The following is a 26,621-nucleotide window of genomic DNA, read 5'->3' as shown; positions in this document are numbered from 1 at the left end:
AGTTTACGCAGTATCAGTGGGTTTCTCTGGTAACCCCCAGTTTTAGGTGCTAGAAAAAGGCAATTTAATTTAATAACCTGTCCCCGCACCGCAGCCATCAATTAGCCAGGGGTAAATATGCCACATTGTCTTGTAGGGTTTTAATTTTCCATTCACTTTTGCATTTTGTCTTTCGTGGTGGCATTTGTTCTGAAAATTTAAGAATACATATGTGTTATGTAAATATAAAATGCTAATTGTCATATATTGCGATCATTTTTTTTTGTGTGTAGCTGACAAGTCTGTTTCTGTATGATGATAACCTTACTCTGTATAGGCTTGCCATAATATACCTTTAATCCTGTACACACTTGAATTGCACAGGTTCTGTGGCTGGCTAAATTCAAACCAGCATTTCACCTGGTTTTACAGAACCTGTGCAAATCATAGGTGTCCCAAATTAAAGGGTTACTATGGCAAAGCTATTTCTATATGTATAATACATTGTTTCAAATTATGTTTTCAGGTTTATGGAGCCACTTACCTTCAGAAGCTTTTGGAACCGCTGCTGAGAATAATTATTGCGTCTCCTGAGTGGCAGCAAGTCAGTTTTGAGGTCGACTCTACAAGGTTTGAGGAGGCTTCTTTGTTGGAAATCTATCAATACTAGAATTTGTTGCTCATAAGAATGTCTATTTTCGGGAGCTGCTCTTATAGGGGTATATGCAATTCACGGCGAATCGCGGCAATTTTTCGCCGTTTTTTAATTTGACTAAATTCGCCAGGTGAATTCCGGAAGGTGGCTTCCGGAATTCACCATATTCAATGAAAAACGGATTCGCCAGAATCGCGGGCGAAAATCGGCCGATTTGGCGGATTTTGCCGCGATTTTAAAAAACGGGAAAAACCCGAGAAAAAAAAATGGCGTGGGGTCCCCCCTCCAAAGCATAACCAGCCTCGGGCTCTTCGAGCTGGTCCTGGTTCTAAAAATGCAGGGGAAAAATTGGGCAGGGATCCCCCGTATTTTTAAAACCAGCACCGGGCTCTGCGCCTGGTGCTGGTGCCAAAAATACGGGGGACAAAAAGAGTAGGGGTCCCCCGTATTTTTAACACCAGCATCGGGCTCCACTAGCTGGACAGATAATGCCACAGCCGGGGGTCACTTTTATGCCGTGCCCTGCGGCCGTGGCATTAACTACCCAACTAGTCACCCCTGGCCGGGGTACCCTGGGGGAGTGGGGACCCCTACAATCAAGGGGTCCCCCCCCCCAGCCACCCAAGGGCCAGGGGTGAAGCCCGAGGCTGTCCCCCCCCATCCAATGGGCTGCGGATGGGGGGGCTGATAGCCTTTTGTGATAATAAAAAGATATTGTTTTTTTCATTAGTACTACAAGTCCCAGCAAGCCTCCCCCGCAAGCTGGTACTTGGAGAACCACAAGTACCAGCATGCGGGAGAAAAACGGGCCCGCTGGTACCTGTAGTACTACTGGAAAAAAAATACCCAAATAAAAACAGGACACACACACCGTGAAAGTAAAACTTTATTTCATACGCCGACACACACATACCTATGTTGACACGCCGACTGCCACGGTCTCCGACGATCCGAGGTACCTGTGAAAAAATTATACTCACCTTCCAGCGTCCAGAGGTACATCCAGGTCCAGAGATAATCCACGTACTTGGCAAAACAAAAAAACGAACACCGATCCATACCGGACTAGAAAGGGGTCCAATGCTTTCACATCAGACCCCTTTCTCCCGAATGCCGGGACATCACGTGACTCCTGTCACTGAAGTCCCTTCAGCCAATCAGGAAGCGCTACTTCCGTGGCGCTCATCTGATTGGCTGTGCGCTGTCTGTGATGTGACAGCGCATCGCAAAGCCGCTCCATTACTTTCAATGGTGGGAACTTAGCGGCTAGCGGGGGGGTCACCCGCCGGTCAGCCGCTGACCGGCGGGTGACCTCACCGCTAGCCGCTAAGTTCCCACCATTGAATATAATGGACTGGGCTGTGCGATGCGCTGTCTGCTCAGACGCACAGAGCCATTTAGATGAGCGCAACGAAGTTGCGCTTCCTGATTGGCTATAGAGACCTTTCTGTGACAGCTGTCACTGACAGGTCTCTCTGCATTCGGGGATAGGGGTCCCATGTGTCAGCATGGGACCCCTTTCAGTCCGTTTGGTCGGGTATTTGCGGTTTGTTATTTTCTACAAGTACGTGGATGTATCTCTGGACCATGGCTGAGGTGAGTATATTGATCTTTTTTTTCAGTTACCCCTGGATTCTACATGGAGAAGAGGACCGATGTCGGCGTGTGAACATAGGTAAGTATGTGTGTGTCGACGTAAGAAATAAAGTTTCTTTATCATCCACTAGGGGTCACTGGAGTACTCTTGGGATATGGACGGCTTCCACCGGAAGAAGGCACTGAATAAATTAATTTTTGAGACTACTCCTCCCCTCCATATCCTCGAGCACTCCAGTGTTTTTTCTGTGCTCGACACAGTTAGAAGGCATAGTGGAGCTCGTCCACGAAGTATTGGAATTTTTTTTTTTAGTTCCTAAGTTTTTCTTCTTTTCAAGGATTTCCACGTCCTTTCCCCCCTTCTAACAGGCGTGGGTCAGGGACAGTGGAAGCGGCTGAGAACAGCCGTGAGTGTCGGACCTCTCTGTAAAGAGCTCCCTCACTCCACCTGCAGGCTGCCTGCAAAAAGCTGGACGGAGCTTGGATGAGAAGCCCCGTCATAGACTTTGGTCACGGTCCAGGTATGTTAGGGGCGGTCAGCTCTTGCTGCCGCTCCACTGTTGGGGATTGTATTGGGTACTCACCGCTGCCCGGAGCGCGTGTGCATGGGCCGCATCACGGCTCCATGCGGCGCGCTCTCACTCTCCGCTCCCAGCATCTTAAATACCAGACCGCTGCTCCCCGGCGCCGCAGCAGCGCTGCCTGGCTACACAGACACTCCGCAAAATGTGTGTGGCGGGCGGGAGCGCGTGTGCATAGGCCGCTCCAGGGCTCTATGCAGCACGCTCGCTGCTTCCGCTATCCGCCCGCAGCAGCCGAGGAGTTCCCGCTGCCTGGGCCTACAGGTACAGGCCGCTCACACGGCCCTATGCAGACTTCCACAGGCCCCGACCCGGTGCTGTACACGGAGGTCGTGGGAGTGGGGGGGGGGGAGACATTGGCAGTATTTGGCATGCTTAATATGTTAATGTTCTCCTGTCTGTTCCAGGTTTCCTTTATTACATCTCGGCTAAGAGTGGTACTAGGGGAATTTTGGGGTCAGTTTTCTTATTGCTGGCAGGCACTGCACGTGCAGTCTGTCTGTGTGGAGTAAGACACCAGCAAAATCTAAGAAATACGATTTCAGAAGTAAAACCACCATCTCTGGACCCTCCATGGGCTTTACTTGCAGATGTATTAGTTGGTTTACAATCAGAGCTGGCCGCCTCTCGTGAAGAAAGAGAGGCGGCAAGATCTGAGTTTAAAATGAGACCATTTGAGTTACCAGAGTCTCAATCTGGTCAGAGGCCCACCTTGAGTGGAAAAGATAAATTTCCTTTTCCTAATAATTCTCCAGTCTCTGGGATACTAGACCTCACTGAACAGGAGTATGAGGAGGGCGAAATAGGGCAACAGTCAGATAGTGACGATTTTGACAGCCCAGGTATTGACAATCTCATCAGAGCAGTACGTCAGTCGCTGGAGTTTACGGAAACTGAGGAGCCCCTGACGAATGATGAGGTAGTTTTTACTAAACGACAGAGATCTCCGATGTGGTTCCCTATTTCGGAATCTCTTAATAAAATGTTACTGGAATCACGGAAAAATCCGGATAAACGGTTTTCTATTCCTCGTAGATTTAAATCGAGTTACCCGTTTCCAGAGTCCATGACAGCTACTTGGGAGAACCCACCATTGGTGGATTCATCCGTATCCAAACTTACAAGGAAGTTAACCATACCAGTACCAACTGCTACTACGCTTAAAGACCCTGCAGATCGTAAAATAGAGGCTATGCTAAGGTCCATGTATACAGCAGCTGGAGTGCTGCTGAGACCTGGGTTGGTTGGCATTTGGGTTACTAAAGCTTTAATGGTATAGATAAAAGAGCTCAAGTCGGCTCTGCAAGATGACCATCTTATACTTCTCGCGGATCAAATCTGGGAAGCTGCTGAATATCTATGTACAGCTTCTACTGACGTCTGTCAGCTTACTTCTCGCCTGTCCTCATCGCTAGTCATAGTACGACGAGCACTTTGGCTGCGTTCTTGGCAGGCGGAGACGGAGGTTAAAAAAGGTATAGAGGCATTGCCTTATGATGGCGAGAAGCTTTTCGGTCCTGAATTGGACAAATGGATTTCTGAGGCTACTGGAGGAAAGTCTGTGTTTCTTCCATCGCCTACAACTATACCTAAACGGAAATATTCTGGTCCGGCGTTCAAATCCTTTAGAACTCAGCCCTTTCGTGGGCAGGGCACAGGAGCAGTCACGCCTGGTAGAAGAGGTCGGGGACGTAGTGCTCGACAATCCAATGCACGTCGTCAAGACACTAAGACCACTAACAAACCAGTGGCATGACGGGCTCCCAGCCCATCTCGGATCTCCAATTGTGGGAGCACGCCTTCAGAGCTTTCAGGGGGCGTGGCTGCAGACGTCCACAGATGGGTGGATCCGCAAGTTAGTATTAGAGGGTTACAAAATAGAGTTCGATTATCTTCCGACAGGAAGATTTTTCACGACAGGACTGCCTGTGTCGGACGACAAGAAAGCAGTTCTGCAGGTTGCCATTCAGTCTCTGCTGAATGCTGCAGTTGTAATTCCGGTCCCCGTGCAGGAACAGGGGCAGGGTTATTATTCCAGTCTGTTTCTGGTACCAAAACCAGATGGCTCAGTCAGGCCAATATTGAACCTAAAAGGTCTCAATCATTACGTCACTTACCACAGATTCAAGATGGAATCTCTCAGGTCAGTAATTGCAGGGTTAGAGCCGCAGGAATTCATGATTGCACTGGATCTCAAGGATGCGTACTTACACATTCCGATTTGGCCACCTCACCAGAGTTTCTTAAGGTTTGCGATAAGGCGAGACCATTACCAGTTTCAGGCTCTCCCGTTTGGCCTCTCATCAGCGCCTCGGGTATTCACCAAGGTAATGTCCGTGATGATAGCTCATCTCAGGTCCCTAGGGGTAATAATTGTTCCGTATTTGGACGATCTACTCATAAAGGCTCCGTCTCAACAATTGCTTCTCCAGCATGCTTTGCTAACGTACAATGTACTAGTTCAGCACGGTTGGATAGTCAGTTTAAAGAAATCACATCTAATTCCGTGTCAGCGACTTCAATTCCTAGGGATGATTCTCGATACAGTAAAACAAAAGGTTTACCTGCCACAACAGAAAGTACAGGTCATTCGTCATCTGGTGCAATTAGTGCTCAAGCCACGCACAGTCTCAGTACATTTGTGCATTCGCCTTTTAGGCACAATGGTGGCGGCTTTCGAAGCACTTCAGTTCGGAAGGTTTCACTCACGTCCGTTTCAACTGGAGGTGTTAGCGCAATGGTCGGGATCACATCTGCAGTTGCACCACAGGGTGAGATTGTCGCCACAAGTCAGGGTGTCTCTTCTCTGGTGGTTAAAAATACACAATCTATCTGCAGGGAGACGATTCGGCGTCGTGAATTGGATAATTCTGACAACAGACGCAAGTCTCAGAGGTTGGGGAGCTGTAGTTCAGAGTCATCGGCTCCAGGGCCTCTGGGCAAATCACGAAAGATCGCTATCCATAAATGTTCTGGAACTCAGGGCGATTTACAATGCTCTAAGACAAGCAGTGTACATGTTTCGTTTTCAGACTGTTCAGGTGCAGTCAGACAATGCGACGGCAGTCGCATACATAAACAAACAAGGAGGAACGAGAAGCCGCATGGCAATGCGGGAAGTAGCTCGGATCCTCAGATGGGCCGAATATCACCAGGTGATATTGTCGGCAGTGTTCATTCCGGGAGTGGACAACTGGGAGGCAGATTTTCTCAGTCGTCGGGATTTTCATCCAGGAGAGTGGGCATTAAATCCAGAAGTATTTCAGATGTTGATCCAGAAGTGGGGGTACCCTCAGGTGGATCTGATGGCATCCCGCCACAATCATCAGGTGTCACGATATGTGTCCAGAACAAGAGATCCAGGGGCAGTGGCGGTGGATGCTCTCACAGCCACGTGGCCGTACAGCCTTGTGTATCTGTTTCCACCGTTTCCGCTGCTCCCGCTGTTGCTAAAACGGATCAAGAGAGGGTCCGTCACAGTCATACTAATAGCGCCTCATTGGCCTCGGAGGGCTTGGTTCTCGGATCTCCTCGGGTTACTCGCAGACGATCCGTGGCCACTCCCACTACGTCCGGACCTGTTACAACAGGGTCCGTTCCTTTACCCCGATTTAGCGCGGCTGCGTTTGACGGGGTGGCTGTTGAAAAGGCCATCTTAAGAAGAGAGGGCATTCCTGAGTCTGTTATACCAACCATGGTACGAGCTAGGAAGCCGGTTACGGCAGCTCATTATTACAGAATCTGGCGTACTTATATAAGTTGGTGTGAAGCTCGGAAATTTCCGACATCATCTTTTAATTTATCCCGTCTTTTGTTATTTTTACAGATGGGGTTAGATGGAGGACTACGTCTTTCCACACTAAAGGTGCAGGTATCTGCGTTGTCAATTTTCTTTCAAAGGAAATTGGCCTCGTTGCCGTCAATACATACGTTTTTACAGGGTGTAAAGAGGATACAGCCTCCTTTCATTCCACCTACAGCACCATGGGACTTGAATCTGGTTTTAGATTTCTTACAGTCCGATTACTTTGAACCTTTACGACAAGTGGATATTAAATTTCTCACTTGGAAAACGATTTTTCTTTTAGCCTTAGCTTCGGCTAGGCGTGTTTCAGATCTGGGTGCCTTGTCGTGCAAGTCACCGTATTTAGTTTTCATGATGACAGAGCGGAACTTCGGACGAATCCCGCTTTTCTACCAAAGGTAGTGTCGTCTTTTCACATCAATCAACCAATAGTAGTTCCTGTGTTAACAGGAGATTCTGGAACGTTGGATGTGGTTCGCGCATTGCGCATCTATGTATCCCGAACGTCTACTGTGCGTAAAACGGATACGTTGTTTGTTCTCTATGATGCGGCTAAGAGGGGTTGGCCAGCCTCTAAGCAAACCTTATCCAGATGGATCAAACTGACCATACGTCAGGCTTACCTTTATGCTAGGTTACAGCCACCTACTTCAGTAACAGCTCATTCCACACGTTCTGTGGGAACGTCATGGGCAGCGAGTCGTGGGGCTTCTACGACACAGCTTTGCCGTGCGGCTACTTGGTCTTCAGTGCACACGTTTGTGCGCTTTTACAAGTTTGATACTTTCGCGGCATCAGCATCTAGCTTTGGCCGTTTAGTGTTACAAGTGCCAAACAGCTCTCCCACCACGGAGGAAACTTTGGTACATCCCAAGAGTACTCCAGTGACCCCTAGTGGATGATAAAGAAAATAGGATTTTGGTACTTACCAGGTAAATCCTTTTCTTTGAATCCATAGGGGGCACTGGACGCCCACCCAGAGCAGTTTACCTGTTTTAGGAAGTTCAGTGGTTCTTATGGTAACACACTTTCACGACTGGTTTAAATTTAACAAGGGTTAATCAGTTATGGTGTCAACTGTTTAGTTGTCTGTTACGTTTTGTGTCAACTTTATTGTTGTCCGTGAGATTATATGTAATTCTCCTTTGGTCAATCTCTCTATCGATCCTGTTCGGCTCAGTAAAAAACACTGAAGTGCTCGAGGATATGGAGGGGAGGAGTAGTCTCAAAAATTAATTTATTCAGTGCCTTCTTCCGGTGGAAGCCGTCCATATCCCAAGAGTACTCCAGTGCCCCCTATGGATTCAAAGAAAAGGATTTACCTGGTAAGTACCAAAATCCTATTTTTACTTTCACGGTGTGTGTGTCCTGTTTTTATTTGGGTATTTTTTTCCAGTAGTACTACAGGTACCAGCGGGCCCGTTTTTCTCCCGCATGCTGGTACTTGTGGTTCTCCAAGTACCAGCTTGCGGGGGAGGCTTGCTGGGACTTGTAGTACTACTGGAAAAAACAATATCTTTTAATTATCACAAAAGGCTATCAGCCCTCCCATCCGCAGCCCATTGGATGGGGGGGGACAGCCTCGGGCTTCACCCCTGGCCCTTGGGTGGCTGGGGGGGGGGGACCCCTTGATTGAAGGGGTCCCCACTCCCCCAGGGTACCCCGGCCAGGGGTGACTAGTTGGATATTTAATGCCACGGCCGCAGGGCACGGCATAAAAGTGACCCCCGGCTGTGGCATTATCTGTCCAGCTAGTGGAGCCCGATGCTGGTGTTAAAAATACGGGGGACCCCTACTCTTTTTGTCCCCCGTATTTTTGGCACCAGCACCAGGCGCAGAGCCCGCTGCTGGTTTTAAAAATACGGGGGATCCCCTGTCAATTTTTTCCCCGCATTTTTAGAACCAGGACCAGCTCGAAGAGCCCGAGGCTGGTTATGCTTTGGAGGGGGGACCCCACGCAATTTTTTTTTCGGATTGTACCGTTCCAGCAATAAAAAAAATAAAAAAATAAAAATAATATTTTAAAAAAATTATAAATAATATTTGTGCCTCCAAAAAAAAAAAAAAAAGTACCTAATCCCTTCTAATATAAATAGATCTGCTATTCCCAAAAAAAAAAAACGCAAAAAAAACCATGTTTAAAATTTTTTTATTTGTTTTCACCCTCCAAAGTGTGGCGGATTGAAAATGACGAATTTGCTGTCTAAAAGCACTGCTGTCGAATTTCCAAACTTGAATTGAATATGCTTTGGTCGAATTGCAGCACTTATATCATTGCAGAAAAGTCGAATTTGCAAAAATTCGAATTTCAAAAAGTCAAATTTTTAAAGTCCGTTTTTTGGTCGGAAAGCACTGAATTGCATAGGCGAATTTTTTTTTTGGTCGAAAATGACCCGAAATTCGACAATTTCGGGAATTCGACCGCAATTGCATATACCCCATAGAGTTTAGTAGAACTTAGATGTGAGATAACTGAAGATTCCAGTTGAAAGCACCAATTTAAACCTTAATCCCTGGAATTTATGTTCACACCAGTTGTGTCCCAGTTGTACACCAGTAGCATGTATGTTCTTTTTCTGTGCGTGAAGAAGAAAACACAGCAGTGCCTACTAATTGTATCCAGGGCATGTGCCATAGATTGTAGTTTTGTAATGGTTTATCACTTTTGAGGGCATCAAGGGTATCTAATTTCAATGAACTATACATCAGACATGGAAATTAAGGCATTCATTAATCCTTAGAAATAAAAGGTATTTACAACAAAAAAAAAAGTTTATGCTCAAAAATAATTTTATTATAAATACTGGTTAAAAACAAATACACTTGAAAAAAAAAAAATGACTGCTTAACTTCTTGCAAATAATGATATTGCTAGTAATTCTGGATAGGAATTTGCTTTGCTGATGATGATCCAAATCACATAACCACAGAATATCAGGGAAGAGTGAAAGAAATCGATAACTTTAATGTTAATGAGAGCAAGAATCAGCACTCCTCCTCTTCTTTGTGTATTGTCTGTGACTGTCACAGTGATGTGCTGCTATGAAGAGAAGTTATACTGTACATATAAATTAATTATTTGCCCATTTAGTAATTGCATAATTGTTGGTGTTTATCAGAGATGAAAGATGCTTATGTACAGTGTGTCACTAAGTGTATGTCATATGAGACCAATTGGGACCGTAGTGAACGTAACCATGCATGCAGTTTTTTATTGTTTAGTTTTTTTTGTACAAAGGGGTCTTTAAACAGCATTTCATGTGTTTTTATAGAATTAAGATTAGTGCAAGTACTTCATGAATAATTCCATCTTTAAAATAGTGTTTTAGATGTTGCACCAGTTTTTTTTTCTTTTTTTGTTGAACCTTTATAAAATATGAACTACCGATTGAATGTATCTTTTTATTCTCTGTTGGGATTGTAATTTTCTTTGAAGGTTGGATGGGGTGGAAGTGCTTGAAGAAAACCAGCGTTGGCTTCTACAGATGACTGAGAAATTCTTTCATGCCATTATAAACTCCACGCATGAGTTCCCTACTCAGCTGCGCAGTGTGTGTCATTGTTTGTACCAGGTATGCAAATGCGTGCGTACACAATTGTAATGACAGCAAACATCATAGAGGTTCTATAAAGTACAAAGCTTTGAATTTTTTTTTAGACTTGAACTAATCACTGGTTCCTTTTCTCTTCTTATTCTATTTGCAGATGAATTAATTGCATTTTTTGATGTTTAATTTCCCTATTGTTCATTTAGTGTTCGCTTTTAAATATAAAGTAACACAACCAGTCAACATAATTATGTGAATTTTCATTACATTGTTTTTGTAATTTACATTTTACTTTTCTAATTTGATTTTGACGTAGCAGTTTTATTGCAAATTGCTTTAAGGAAACAATGGACACTAATGGCAAAATACAATCGGATTTATATCATAGTGCAGTGGTTCCCAATTTTTTTTAATAATGGCGCCCTAGAGTATCAGAATTTTTTTCATGGCACCACTAGGCCAAGAGTTTCTTATTGAGAAATTTAGAAAATAAACTATTAAATAAAATAAAAGGAGGTTATATGGTTCAGTCGTGTGGTGAGGAACATAATTTGCTGCTGTTTGTCCTCATATTTTATGATTGGTAGCCACAAGTACTGGTTTTGCATATTACATTGAGAATAAATAATTTGAATTGACCCTGGACTACCGATCTAGGGCACCCCTGCAAATGTCCGAGGCACCCCAGGGTGCCACAGCACACAGTTTGGAAATTTATAGAACAATATTTAAAAGTCCCACACATAAATGTAATCCTTCTCATAACTTTATTATTTTAGTTTAAAGTTAGATGTTGAGACTTCAGTTTTCATTTCTGCAAAGGTGGCTAAAGGGGGACTTGCGGCAGTGTCCTTTAATATGATTTTGCACAGAAATCTGTTTTGTATAAGAAAATATACTTCACACGAGCGCTACTTACAAATAGCCCTAACTTACTTACACAGCTCTAAAGAGTTAATGACTGCAAAAAAATTAAGAGCTGTTTGAGCTCTAGTGGATGGTAAATTCATCTCTGTAGTTTTCAAGGTGCATTCTGTTTTTTAGCAAATTTCATCACCTTTCCTAGAAATGATCACATTTGGCTTGGCCATAGCACCTGCTTTTCTTGTGGCAAAGCCACATGTTTTATTTATTTTTCAATGCCCTTAAAACAGCATTTTGAGTATTGTGCACAAGTACAGTTTTCAATAAAAACTATATAGTTTGCCCAAAATGAGCACAGTTTAGCCCTTGTGTACTAGGAGTTAGACTGAACCTCCTCTCCCTTCTCTCTGAAGTTACTGTAGAGAAAAGAGAAATCATTTAAGTTTAGCTACTGCTCGATTATGTTTTTTGTTTGTTTCTCTGACGTCCTAGTGGATGCTGGGAACTCCGTAAGGACCATGGGGAATAGCGGCTCCGCAGGAGACAGGGCACATCTAAAGAAAGCTTTAGGATCACCTGGTGTGCACTCCTCCCCCCATGACCCTCCTCCAAGCCTCAGTTAGATTTTCTGTGCCCGACGAGAAGGGTGCACACTAGGGGCTCTCCTGAGCTCTTTGTGAAAGTTTTAGTTTAGGTTTATTATTTTCAGTGAGACCTGCTGGCAACAGGCTCACTGCATCGAGGGACTAAGGGGAGAAGAAGCGAACTCACCTGCGTGCAGAGTGGATTGGGCTTCTTAGGCTACTGGACATTAGCTCCAGAGGGACGATCACAGGTTCAGCCTGGATGGGTCACCGGAGCCGCGCCGCCGGCCCCCTTACAGAGCCAGAAGAGCGAAGAGGTCCGGAAAAATCGGCGGCAGAAGACTTTCCTGTCTTCAGATAAAGGTAGGCGCACAGCACCGCAGCTGTGCGCCATTGCTCTCAGCACACTTCACACTCCGGTCACTGAGGGTGCAGGGCGCTGGGGGGGCAGCGCCCTGAGACGCAATAAATCGATAGAAAACCTTTTATGGCTAAAATAAATGCATCACATATAACTCCTGGGCTATATGGATGCATTTAACCCCTGCCAAAACATAAAGAAAACGGATGATAAGGACGCCGAGAAAGGGGCGGAGCCTATCTCCTCAGCACACTGGCGCCATTTTCCCTCACAGCTCAGTTGGAGGGAAGCTCCCTGGCTCTCCCCTGCAGTCACTACACTACAGAAAGGGGTTAAAAAAGAGAGGGGGGCACAAATTAGGCGCAGTATAAACAATACAGCAGCTATAAAGGGAAAAACACTTATATAAGGTTATCCCTGTATATATATAGCGCTCTGGTGTGTGCTGGCAAACTCTCCCTCTGTCTCCCCAAAGGGCTAGTGGGGTCCTGTCCTCTATCAGAGCATTCCATGTGTGTGTGCTGTGTGTCGGTACGTTTGTGTCGACATGTATGAGGAGAAAAATGATGAGGAGACGGAGTAGAGTGTCTGTAATAGTGTTGTCACCCCCTGGGGGGTCGACACCTGAGTGGATGTACTGTTGAAATTGCGTGACAGTGTCAGCTTTGTATAAAAGACAGTGGTTGACATGAGACAGCCGGCTACTCAGCTTGTGCATGTCCAGACGTCTCATACAGGGGCTCTAAAGCGCCCGTTACCACAGGTACAGACGCCGACACGGATACTGACTCCTGTGTCGACGGTGAAGAGACAACCGTGATTTCCAATAGGGCCACACATTGCATGATTGAGGCAATGGAAAAAGTTTACACTCTTCTGATAATATAAATACCACCAAAAAAAGGGGTATTATGTTTGGTGAGGAAAAACTTCCTGTAGTTTTCCTGAATCTGAGAAATAAAATGAGGTGTGTGATGATGCGTGGGTTTCCCCCCGATAACAATTGATAATTTCTAAAAAGTTATTGGCAGTATACCTTATCCCGCCAGAGGTTAGGGTGCGTTGGGAAACACCCCCTAGGGGGGATAAGGCGCTCACACGCTTGTAAGAACAAGGGCTCTACCCTCTCTGGAGATGGCCGCCCTTAGGGATCCTGCTGATAGAAAGCAGGAGGGTATCCTAAAATGTATTTACACACATACTGGTGTTATACTGCGACCAGCAATCGCCTCAGCCTGGAGGTGCAGTGCTGGGTTGGCGTGGTCGGATTCCCTGACTGGAAATTTGATATCCTAGATAAGGACAGTATATTATTGCCTATAGAGCAATTAAAAGATGCATTTCTATATATGCATGATGCACAGCGGAATATTTGCCGACTGGCATCAAATATAAGTGCGTTGTCCAATTATACCAGTAAAGTGGTCAGGTGATGCGGATTCCAAACGGCATTTAGAAGTATTGCCTTAAAAAAGGTCGCCTCTCAAAATAAGACGCCGTATTATCAGGCGCAGTCCTGGTTGACAAGCGGACAAAAGGGTTCCTCTTTTCTGCTCGTGACAGAGGGAGAGGAAAATGGCTGCAGAGATCAGCCAGTTCCCAGGAACAGAAACCCTTTTCCGCCTCTGCCAAGCTCTCAGTATGTCGCTAGGGCTTTACAAGTTCAGACACGGTGGGGGCCCGTTCTCAATGAATTTCAGTGCGCAGTGGGCTCACTCGCAAGTAGACCCCTGGATCCTTCAGGTAATATTTCAGGGGTACAAATTGGAATTCGAGACGTATTCCCCTCGCCGTTTCCAAAAGTCTGTTTTACCGACGTCTCCCGCTGACAGGGAGGCAGTTTTGGAAGCCATTCACAAGCTGTATTCCCAGCAGGTGATAATTAAGGTACCCCTCCTGCAACAGGGAACGGGGTATTATTCCACACTATTGTGGTACCGAAGCCAGATGGCTCGGTGAGACCGATTTTAAAATCTAAAATCTAAAATCTTTGAACACTTACATACAGAGGTTCAAATTCAAAATTGAGTCACTCAGAGCAGTGATTGCAAACCTGGAAGAAGGGGACTACATGATGTCTCGGGACATCAAGGATGCTTACCTTCATGTCAAAATTTACCCTTCTCACCAAGGGTATCTCAGGTTATGGTACAGAACTGTCACTATCAGTTCAGACGCTGCCGTAGGGATGGTCCACGGCACCCCGGGTCTTTACTGAAGTAATGACCGTAATGATGATATTCCTTTGAAGGAAGGGAATTTTAGTTATCCTTACTTGGACGATTCCCTGATAAGGGTGAGATCCAGGGAACAGTTGGAGATCGGTGTAGCACTACCTCAGGTAGTGTTGCGGCAGCACGATTGGATTCTCAATATTCCAAAATCGCAGCTGGTTCCGACGACTTGTCTTCTGTTCCTAGGGATGATCCTGGACACAGTCCAGAAAGAAGGTGTTTCTCCCGGAGGAGAAAGCCAGGGAGTTATCCGAGCTAGTCAGGAACCTCCTAAAACCGAACCAAGTCTCAGTGCATCAATGCACAAGGGTTCTGGGTAAAAATGGTGGCTTCCTACGAAGCAATCCCATTCGGCAGATTCCACGCAAGACTTTCCAGTGGAAACTACTGGACAAATGGTCCGGGTCGCATCTTCAGATGCTTCAGCGGATAACCCTGTCACCGGGGACAAGGGTATCCCTCCTGTGGTGGTTGCAGAGTGCTCATCTTCTAGAGGGCCGCAGATTCGGCATGCGGGACTGGGTCCTGGTGGCCACGGATGCCAGCCTGCGAGGCTGGGGAGCAGTCACACAGGGAAGGAATATCCAGGGCTTATGGTCAAGCCTGGAGACATCACTTCACATAAATGTCCTGAAGCTAAGGGCCATTTACAATGCTCTAAGCTTAGCAAGACCTCTGCTTCAAGGTCAGCCAGTGTTGATCCAGTCGGACAACATTACGGCAGTCACCCACGTAAACAGACAGGGTGCCACAAGAAGCAGGAGGGCAATGGCAGAAGCTGCAAGGATTCTTCGCGGGGCGAAAAACCATGTGATAGCACTGTCAGCAGTTTTCATTCCGGGAGTGGACAACTGGGAAGCAGTTTTCCTCAGCACGACCTCCACCCGGGAGAGTAAGGACTTCACCCAGAAGTCTTCCACATGATTATAAACCGTTGGGAAAAACTCGACAGGTATTGCGCCACGTCAAGGGACCCTCAGGCAATAGCTGTAGATGCTCTGGTAACACCGTGGGTGTACCAATCAGTGTATGGGTTCCCTCCTCTGCCTCTCATACCCAAGGTACTGAGATTGATAAGATGGAGAGGAGTAAGCATTATATTAGTGGCTCCGGATTGGCCAAGAAGGAATTGGTAACCGGAACTTCAAGAGATGCTCACGGAGGATCCGTAGCCTCTACCTCTAAGAAGGGACCTGCTCCAGCAAGGACCTTGTCTGTTCCAAGACTTACCGCGGCTGCGTTGACGGCATGGCGGTTGAACGCCGGATCCTGAAGGAAAAAGGCATTCCGGATGAAGTCATCCCTATCCTGATCAAAGCCAGGAAGGATGTAACCGTAAAACATTATCACCGCATTTGGCGAAAATATGTTGCGTGGTGCGAGGCCAGTAAGGCTCGACGGAGGAAATTCAACTGGGTCGATTCCTACATTTCCTGCAAACAGGAGTATCTATGGGCCTGAAATTGGGGTCCATTAAGGTTCAAATTTCGGCTCTGTCAATTTTCTTCCACAAAAGAACTAGCTTCAGTCCCTGAAGTTTAGACATTTGTTAAAGGGGTACTGCATATACAGCCTCCTTTTGTGCCTTTAGTGGCACTTTTGGGATCTCCAGGTGGTTTTTGGGTTCCAAAAGTCACATTGGTTTGACACACTTAAATCTGTGGAGTTAAAATATCTCACAGAAAAAGTGGTCATGCTGTTGGCTCTGGCCTGGGCCAGGCGCGTGTCAGAATTGGTGGCTTTATCCTGTAAAAGCCCTTATCTGATTTTCCATTCGGACAGGGCGGAATTGAGGACTCGTCCTCAGGTTCTCCCTAAGGTGGTTTCAGCGTTCACCTGAACCAAACCTATTGTGGTGCCTGCGGCTACTAGGGACTTGGAGGACTCCAAGTTGCTAGACGTTGTCAGGACCCGGAAAATATATGTTTCCAGGACGGCTGGAGTCAGGAAATCTGACTCGCTGTTTATCCTCTATGCACCCAACTAGCTGGGTGCTCCTGCTTCTAAGCAGACTATTGCTCGTTGGATTTGTAGTACAATTCAGCTTGCACATTCTGTGGCAGGCCTGCCACAGCCAAAAATCTGTAAATGCCCACTCCACAAGGAAGGTGGGCTCATCTTGGGCAGCTGCCCGAGGGGTCTCGGCTTTACAACTTTGCCGAGCAGTTACTTGGTCAGGAGCAAATACGTTTGTAAAATTCTACAAATTTGATACCCTGGCTGAGGAGGACCGGGAGTTCTCTCATTGGGGGCTGCAGAGTCATCCGCACTCTCCCGCCCGTTTGGGAGCTTTGGTATAATCCCCATGGTCCTTACGGAGTTCCCAGCATCCACTAGGACGTCAGAGAAAATAAGAATTTACTTACCGATAATTCTATTTCTCGTAGTCCGTAGTGGATGCTGGGCGCCCATCCCAAGTGCGGATTGTCTGCAATACTGGTACATAATTATTGTTACCAAAAATATTCGGGTTATTGTTGTAGTGAGCCATCTTTTCGAGAGGCTTCTCTATTATCATGCTGTTAACTGGGTTCAGATCACAAGTTGTACAGTGTGATTGGTGTGGCTGGTATGAGTCTTACCCGGGATTCAAAATCCTTCCTTATTGTGTACGCTCGTCTGGGCACAGTATCCTAACTGAGGCTTGGAGGAGGGTCATGGGGGGAGGAGCCAGTGCACACCAGGTGATCCTAAAGCTTTCTTTAGATGTGCCCTGTCTCCTGCGGAGCCGCTATTCCCCATGGTCCTTACGGAGTTCCCAGCATCCACTACGGACTACGAGAAATAGAATTATCGGTAAGTAAATTCTTATTTTTTTCACTGTTATTAAGGATTCTAAAAATTACCAACAATGCGGACTGTATATTATGGGTGTTTACATAGAGATAACAGAATAAGAGCTAATGCAGTGCGAGCCATGTAGAATTTATACAGGATACTGAACAGGAAAGTCCACCTATACACTATTTTTACAATTGCACTCTTCCCTCCAACCAACTCAGGATATATTTAGGCCAGTTAATGTAGGTGGCTGCAGCAGGTGTGGTTTGTGCAGTTAGCTCGATGGTCTATTTTTCAGTGCTCTTTAATGTAATCATTTCATTTGGTAGAAACGTCCATAGAAGCTACAAAATTTGTGACGGTCTACCAATCTGGAAAGGGTACCATGACTTTGGGGGGTAGTAGAATATTCTTAGCTCTGTTACAAACTAGGCTTTCGCTAACCCTGTCTGTTTGTCTGTCTGTCTGCATCAGGCTTCTGTTGTAAAGATATTCATTGATATTTAGGTGTAAATACACATGTCCTTCTTACATCCTTGTCTTAATGTGCAATTGATATCTACACGGCAAAGACTGTTCATCAAAACTAGTTCTTCCATCTTCAAGACAGCATTTATTCTTTTTATATTCCACATTGTAATCACTTTGCTATAGATCAGTGGTGAATTTCTGGTCATAAAGGTGCTCAATAACTTCATAAATAATTACTGTGGTTGTGAATGGGCTTTTTTTTTTTGTTTTGTTATTTTTGTTAAATTTCCTTTATAACTTTACCCTTCATGACCTCTTAGAATGACTGTTTCTGTAAACCATTTGGCAAAAATACTGTAAGTGTCTTAACATTTTAAGGCATGTAGTTTTCTGTTTCCATACATTGATTTTGTGTGTGCTTATTTACCTTATCCATGCACATTGTTTCTCTGTGTGTTCACTGGTCAGCACGGCTTCTTTTCCTCAGTTTTAGGCAAATAAAAAATAAGTTATCCATATTTTTTCATTGTGAAGTTTAATTACTTTCTGAATGTTTTAGGTTAGTAGTTTTATGTAGATAATAAAGTGTTTTATTTTGCAAGAAGTGATGGCGGGTTTATCTTTTCTTTCCGGGATAGATGGCTACTTACAATAAACATTATTGATTTGTTGACCAGTGATAAAGTAAAAGTTTTTAATTTCTGTGACCTTTAAGTGTTTCTCAACCAAACGAACCCAATAATTCACCTAATTAAAACTTTATTTCACTGGATAGTCTCTCTGCTGTTCCCACTTTTCCTCTAAATACAATGTATTTCATGCATTTGAGTACTGGAGCTGAGAGGCTGACTTACAAATTGACTACAAGAATGCATATATAATGCATAAGCAAATAGCAGTTTAGTCTACAGTTTATGTAGATTGCGACACTCTAATTGATTATATTTACCTATTTTGTTGCTCTCTGGATATACTGTATTTAGCTGCCAGAGCAGTATTTTATATATTTAGGAAATATTTCTTTCTACTGCCCTTTTAGACGTTATGTTCACTATAACAAGCAAGAACTCATCTAAAAATATACAAAAAATGTGGACAAAAGTTAGAAAGATACGTTTCTACCGGTTACCTTTATTATTTTTTAGTTGTGGCTCTGCTGCCCTAATGTTTCACATAACATAGCAAACTGTGATATGCTAAACATAGTTCTTCACTCGGATTATTTCTCACTCTCTGCTTGTGGATTGTTCCCAGGTATATTGCAGATTCATAATGCTGGACGCCTGCTTGTGCCCATTCTGACGGTCAGAAACTTTAGTTTTGTTTGGCTACTTTCAGTCGGAATCCGGGTGATAGGTTGACAATAGGTTGAACTCATATGGTTGACATGCTTTAGGTTGACGGGTACAAAAGGTTGACATGTAAAAGGTAGACAGTGCTTAAGATTGACAGGTGCAAATGGTAGACACAAGGTTTTTTAAGGATTATTTTTTTCAACTTTTTAATCTTTTTACCCGTAGAGGGAGAATAGCCTGGCTCGATGGTATTCTGACGGCGGCATTTAACTGCCTGTCTGTGTTCCAGCGGCGGCATTGTGATCACCGGGATCCCGACAGGCATTTGCCTCCCGTCAAAAGTGTATATTGGCTTTAATGTGAAATTTGCTCTCTGCTAAATGAATGTTTTATGCAGATATTATAACTTCCAAAGCAATCAGTAATGCATTAAAGGAGACTTTGGTATGAATTCCGAGTACTTAAAATTAGAATTTGTAACATCTTAAGAGAACGCCAGGCTGTTAACATTTTTTCTAAAATACCTCTCTCCCCACAAACTGTTAAAGTTGCTGACCTTACAATAATCAAGATAGTCATATCATATCCTGTGGCACTTCTCACATCACTCAATCATTGAGCCCTCTGTAGGCTGTCAGGACAGTGTTTTCATTACATTGCTGAATCTACAGCTTGCCCAGTATCTACAACCCGTGTAAGCCCTATTTACTGCAAATATTCTCCAAGCATTAATTGTAACTATCTTAATAATAATCTGTGCATGCTGGTGGGGTTTTTAATCTCTTGGTTAATAAAGTTATGCACGCTTAAAGAATGATTTATTTGTCTCCAGTTAATGGATATATGATCCATTTCCTAGGAGAGAGCTGAAACTAGTTCTGCTGACCAGTAAGAAAAAGGCTGCCTTCTTAACAGACAACTTGGGAATTTAAACAGGTTCTTTTCCGATGAATATTAGATGAAAATATCTGTGATTACAATCATCCTTTCCTGTAATGTAATCTCATATTCATTTTGAGTACCTCCTTTAAAATCTGTTTTACTTTCATTCAGTACATATACCATCATCCAATAATCACAAAAGTTCTAATAAAACAAAACCAATTTTCATTTGTCTTTATTTATTCAGCAAAAAATAAGCCAGCATGATGATGAATGCAATCATGTGTGTTAAAGCACAAGCCATGTTTCAGTAACTTGTAGAACCATCTTTAGCAGTGATAGCTTAAAGTATTTTTTTGTCTCCATATCAGTCTTGCATCATATATGAGGAACTTTGGCTCCCTGATCCATGTAATACTGCTTTGATTTGTTTGAGTGCATTTGTTTATGCACAGCTCTCGATTCTGTCCTAGCATTAGCATCTCACTGGAATTATTTATTAATAGTTTATATATCACACACATAGTCTGTAGTGCTGTACAGCCCCCGCAGCCACACAATTATCACCTGCCCCCTGCATTTCTGGAGCCCTGTTATAGATAGATATATGTATACATACAATACACCTTAAAAACACATCTGTTCATTAAAGCCCACCAGCCTTCCTCACACCCCTAATACTCAACTACCGTCCTCCCTGCTCACCTATTTCCCTTTGCATGCACTACTATAGTTTTGCAATTAAGGCATGCTAAAACTGTCAGTGCATGAATGCATGCTGGGATGTGTAGTTCAACAACAGATGGAGGGTCGAAGGGTGAAAACCAAACTCCTGCTTCAGACTGTAAGCTCTCAAGAGCAGGGCCCTCCACCCTCTTGGTATTTCAATGTAGATCTTGATACTTATGCCACTGTTTCCCAAACTCCTATTGGCCCCCACAACAAGATAGTCAGTGACTTTGATCTCATATGTTGGCCTCAGGATCAGTGATTGCTACACTGAAGAATTGTATCTCATTTGGGTGCATCATTTTTCTCAGTATGGTTTTGCTCCTGTTAGTTTCTTTTATATCTATTTTCATTTTTATTTATCCTATTATAATTCTTATTCGGCACTGTGTACACTTTGTGGCGCCCTATAAATAGAAAATTATTTATACTGTATGTGTTATGTTTTCTAAAATTTGAAGAGTGAAATTAGAGATGTATCTGTCAATGATTCTCACTGAGAATATTAATTTGTATAATATGGGCAATACTAGTGCTAACTATAGAAAACCATAACATTTTTGGTATACAACTTGTGTTTAGTGTCTGTTTTGTGTAAACAGACCACAGTGTAAATGTTACAGTATATCTCAAGCTTGCAGTGTTGATAAAAGGAATCACATTCCATACATTTATCTTTCGTTTGTTGATTTGAAAATTAATGTTACCAGAAATAGTAGAACTGATTTGGAACTGTATAATAACACACGAGATAAGAAAAACACAAATCATTGTGAATTGTATTCCATCACTATCTGTGTTGCATTATACTCTGTAAAATTGTATGTGCGAGTCCACATTGTGTGTTTTTGTTTTATTTATATTAATTTAGTTTATTTTGCTATGTGTAGTTGGTGCTGTGACTTGTTTGTGCTCATCTCTGTCCTGTAGGCAACTTGCCACTCCCTACTGAATAAAGCTACCGTAAAAGAAAAAAAGGAAAACAAAAAATCAGTAAGTTTGGAGAACTTTCTATTAGCCATTTTTCTCCCCAAACACAACAAACAATTGACCTTTGGAAACAAAAAGCCAGAGAATCCTTTTATTTTCTATTTTTATGTTTTTGCTATTAAAACATCTTCACTCAAGCCTTCAGTTCTTCACTGTCAAATCATTCTACTAATTCTGGCACAGACTAGCTTTCATTTCAATTAACACACTGAAAACCTTTACCGTTCCGCGCCTTCTCTGTGTATTTGTTTGATAAATAGAAGGGCTTTGGTATTCACTCTAGCTTTACTGCTTGAGGAGTGCTGACGATATTTATTGGGGACAGTTGTAAAGTACTTTTAGACCTTAGGGCATGCTAGGTCTGCTATGTTTTAGATGCTTGGGACTCGAAGCTTGTTCTTTCTGAAGGGTCTGTCTCTGACAAAATAAAAAGCTTAATGTGAAGGTTTTTCTAGTTTCCCATTGATTTGAAAATGTAGATCTTTGCTGTCCTTATTTCTTCACTCCAAGGAAGGTAAGTAGCGTTTCACCATACAGTATATGTCCTCTTCATACATGGTTGTAATGTTCCATTTGTAAAATAAATATTTTATTTGTTAGTATGCTGTTAATTAACCAGGTGTCCAGCACAGTACTTTATTTATAAAAGTAAATTGATAATGTACAGCGTGAGCTCTATCAGCAATGCATGCTATATTTGTGCAGATAACTTACAATGTGAAGTGATCTGATAACTATTGAGTGAAAGCCTTAATGGCTTCAGGAAGTTTTACCTTTAATGATGTGGCTGTCAATGAAAGCAGGCATGATTACATACAGGGTACTCTTTGAAGTGGTGCAATGAAAAGAATAAATCAAAGCAAAGAATATATGTGACATAGATGAATTTCAGTTTCTTTAATGTCTGAATATTTTTTTTTTAGGGAGAAATTTAGTTATATCTTCTTGCCACGTATTTGGCAGTTATACACCAAAATTAACTTATAAGGGTTGAATGTCATAATAAGGATTGTTATGGCTAAATAATTATTCAGTAAGATGACTACATATTTTCTGAACTATTGGGTTCATTGCTTTTGCTCCTGTATTCTGTGCTTTTGTTTTCTATAACAACTTTTTTTTTAGTTTAAAAAGAAATAAAAGGAGATGGAAAATAGATGGAGAATTCAGTACACTATCTTCACCATGCTTGCTTTGAAGAATGCCCACCATTGTTACTAGTAGCAGTCCATAATGGATTCTGCAGTTACTAATAGTCGTATCACTTGTCTTACGGAAAAATTATGCATCTGTTGACTGAGATACATCTATGAGCTCAGTTTGCAATGATCTGTTACCAGAAATGCTTGCAGCCTAAAACGTGGAAGAATATTGACTTTCCATACCCTGACTGAGCATCTTTTAAAGTTATAAACAAGAGATGATGTCGATACTGTATATCATTAAGTATTATTGGTTTTAGCCCAAGTAAGGACCTGCCAGGAAGACCCGTAGATTTGAATTAAGTACCATGTAAGTGATACTGTCTCCAATATAAATCCTTGGTTCAAGTTCAGAACATGGGACCCCCTGGTTTAGCATACTGTAGCTAAACTGCTTCAGAGCATCATTAAACTTGTTCAGAACATTAAGGTTGCCATGCTTTCGGCACGGTGGCTCACTCCGCTCTGCTTGCTACGGGTTACTATTCCCATTAGATGTCCACGTGGATAGTGAAAAAGATAGCCCTGGGTCGCATATTCTGAACTTTAGCCCAAATCATCCAACACCCATTCACTTTGGTAGGGGTATAGCATGTTATGATACCAGACAAATCAACCCAACCACTACTAGTTCAGCTGGACACAAGTCAGCACTCAGGACCAGAGACTGGTGATGGAAGGCATTTGGCCTACTACTCCTGGGCCCTGAGTAGTCTGAATGAAGGATAAGTATTTTTATTTTTCCAAATAAATCTCCTAACATCTTAATTTCCTGGAAAAAGGTATTCAGATCAGAAACACATAGGAGGTCTTGTCTTGAGGCCATCCATTGTGTACCCATGCACTTTGATGACTGCTTATCATCGCAAATCTACTAGCTAACTAATTTCACAGCATCTAATTTCTTTGTCAGAATAGTAGAGTAGAGACTGCTTATTAACTGCAGCCTTCAGCTCATATAGTCCACTATGAATTTGATATCCTCCTGTGATCATTTAATGGAGGTTTGTATATAGGAACACAGCTTTTCATACTTGATACAGTATTTATATGAAATTATACTTTGTATTACTTTTTTTCTTCTACATACAAGTTTTTTTGTGATGTTGTGTTTTACAGGTTGTAAGCCAGAGGTTTCCACAGAACAGCATTGGTGCAGTGGGAAGTGCCATGTTCCTTCGGTTCATTAATCCGGCAATTGTGTCACCCTACGAGGCAGGGATACTGGATAAGAAGCCACCACCAAGGATAGAACGCGGCTTGAAGTTAATGTCTAAGGTGATACATTTACTTTTGTAGACCTGTGCATTATTGATAGTTGTATATGTGAGCGTCATTTATAGTAAATATTAGTAGGCACTACAGATATCGTCAATTGCAATACACCTTTCACAGTTTCCACTTTTAAGTCTTTGTTTATAATACATTTGCAAATGCATTTGTCAACTATATAAATTATATACAAATGATCATGTTTTCAACATTGCCTCTTATATTGTTTTATTGACTTTAAAGTTATGTTGTCGTCATACTAAACTGTTTAACAAAAGCAGTATACGAACATTTTTACCTTTACTATCACAAATCCAATTTTTAAAATCGATTTGGAGATAGAGCAGCAGCAAATGATTGGTGTGTGAGAAACAGATATTCATCTTTTGATTCTAACCAGCTATTGACAACCTGTACGCACTACCAGTGTAGTCTCTCTAATCTCCTATACTCCCATCAAATATTTGGCATACAGATGTGTCCCCATGCATTATTGCTGCAGTTGCGTCAAACAGCCACTCTCTTGAGTGCTAGCTCCCATACAACTCTGCTAGCATTGGGTGTATTTTTTCTTGCTTTTGACCCGAAAATGCGTCTTAGTCGCAGTGCGATGTGACTAGGGTGCATCAGAATACTGCGCTAACTAATTTGATATGCAACATTTGTTTATCTGTGTGCTGTTAAGTCAATCTGAATACAAAGTGCTATGATGCAGCGGCTATGGCCAAGTTCCATGGTGCTACATATACGGACTCCGTTGCCCACAAATATACACGTGTTGCATATGAAATCCGCAGAGTTTCCTGTTGCGTTGCATTGTGACTAATGCACATTTCTGCAGCGGGGTACATTGGTTTCCACAGGGAAACATCGGGGTATAGAGATGGATCTTGATCCAGGCACGAACAGGCTAAAGCTTTAGAGTGTCCCAGGATGCATTGCGGGGCCTCCTCTATAGCCCCGCCTCCAGGCACTTTGAGCTCAGTTTCGAGTTGGTACCTGCAGAGCAAGTCACTTAACAGGGGGGCTGTGCTGGACAGCCCTGAAAAAGTTTTCTAAGAAGACTTCAAGGGCCGCAGCACTTACATGTCAGGGTGACATTCTGTGCTGTTGCTCCGTCACCTCCCCAGCGGCGTCGCATGCTCCCGCTGGCTCTGTTCCCGGGTACTTGTTGCGTGTACGCTCCGGCATTGGGCACAAGGTCGCAGCGCTCTCCTGGTTCGCGTGGCTGCTACAGAAGGGAGGAGGTAAGAGTGTCCCCCAGATGGGACCTGCCATTAAATCGCGTTCCGATCGCAGTCTAGGGAGATGGACTGCGACGCTGGCGTGAACACTGTAACCGAAAAGGGGACCCCACTGTATCCACCAGGGCATAGGCGTACAGGTCGGATATACTAATATCCATTTCTCTGGCTGGGTCCACAGGATAACATTGGGATATGGTTGAGTGACAGCGGAAATGGCACCAACACGGTCACAAGCTTTCTGGCCTCCCAGGATGCATCGGGGCTTCACCATATAATCCCACCCACTGACTCAGTCAAATCAGTTTTTTGCTTGGTACGGCAGGAAGCCGCATGGTCACAGGGCTGTTGTGAATAAAGCAGCCTGAAGCTTATATTATGTTATTTTTATAGACTTACTATGTTTTTTGAGCGACTTTTCTTAACAGCATCTTAAACGCATACTGGAAAGAGTCACTCCAACAACTCCCCACCGGGTCGCAACAACGCTTACCTTCGCGGTATAGTGCTGTCTCAACGGTCATCTGTGTCGGATGTTCTAGCAGGTCCAGCAGACGTAACCAGGCTGTGACCGGAGCATGGGGGGGAAGGTAAGTCTATGGATTTCCTCTTACTAGAGGGGTCTGGACACAGCTACACTGTATTGGTGGAGACTACAAAAAGTGTGGTTATGTGCCGAACAACTCGAGTGCGACAGCGCTACGCTCTAGGGATCATAGGCGCCAGGACTAGGTAGAGGCTGCGATCCTTAGGTAAGTCAACAGTGGGATTCAGACGCTCTCCTGGCCGCCCCTCCTCCGAGTTCATTACCAGTTTCCGCGTGTCTCTCGTCCATGAACTAAATGACCTCACTTCCGTCTCAGACGCTGCCACGAGGGTACTCGGTCGCAGCTTAGACGCTGCGGTTGTGTACACTAGAGATCCCGCGTAGACCGAGTCGCAGGCCTTAGCGTCTGCATACACGTGGAAGTCGCTGAGTGTCCGTGTCAGTCAGTGAGCGACTGTGTCTGTTATCAGTTATCAGGAGCGGTAGTGTACATCAGTAGCGTCTGAATCCACTCAGCGTCTTGCGAGCGTATTTGCTTGGATATGGAAGTGTGGTGAGTCTCCCTGTATCCCGCTCTATGGAGGAAGGGTATACAGTACTAAAAATTCTCTCTACTTGTTAGTTTGAATTGTTAATTTTTAGTACATATTGTATATGAGATCTGTAGAATTACTGTTGTTTCTGCATGAAAAGACCAGTTAAAAACAGAAGTACAATTTTCCTACTTACTTGTAAGTTGTTATGGGGGTTGTGTTTTCATATGACAATGTCTAATGCCTTAACATGTGACTGACTGCTAGTATGTGTGCTGACTTTTCTATGTTGTCAGTCCTGTTCTGACCCTCAATTCAGGTGCACGGCTGTGGTCAGATTGATCTCACTTCTATATATTTATATATAAGTGATTTTCAGTCACAAATTGTGTAGTCATTAACAGATTATTACCATGTCTGTGAGCGGCAAAAGTGACGAGGAGAATTTATCAAGCACTCCTACATCCC

General features: G+C 43.6%; 1 protein-coding gene across 9 annotated transcripts in view; it reads left to right on the top strand.

Moving 5' to 3' along the window:
* NF1 (neurofibromin 1) overlaps positions 1-26,621 on the top strand; it is a 738,710-nt gene that overhangs the window by 405,711 nt on the left and 306,378 nt on the right. For 6 of the 9 annotated variants that reach the window (XM_063953658.1, XM_063953657.1, XM_063953654.1 and 3 more), the window contains 4 exons: positions 506-609; positions 10,053-10,188; positions 21,296-21,358; positions 23,677-23,835. In XM_063953658.1, the coding sequence (XP_063809728.1) occupies positions 506-609; positions 10,053-10,188; positions 21,296-21,358; positions 23,677-23,835 (462 nt within the window). The remainder of the gene's footprint in view (positions 1-505; positions 610-10,052; positions 10,189-21,295; positions 21,359-23,676; positions 23,836-26,621) is intronic. The other 3 variants (XM_063953661.1, XM_063953659.1, XM_063953656.1) reach the window with 1 other exon arrangement.

Source organism: Pseudophryne corroboree, chromosome 2, assembly GCF_028390025.1.
Source record: "Pseudophryne corroboree isolate aPseCor3 chromosome 2, aPseCor3.hap2, whole genome shotgun sequence".
Lineage (NCBI taxonomy): Eukaryota > Metazoa > Chordata > Amphibia > Anura > Myobatrachidae > Pseudophryne > Pseudophryne corroboree.
The sequence above is the reverse complement of the archived record's forward strand: the minus strand, read 5'-3'. Positions and strand labels throughout refer to the sequence as shown.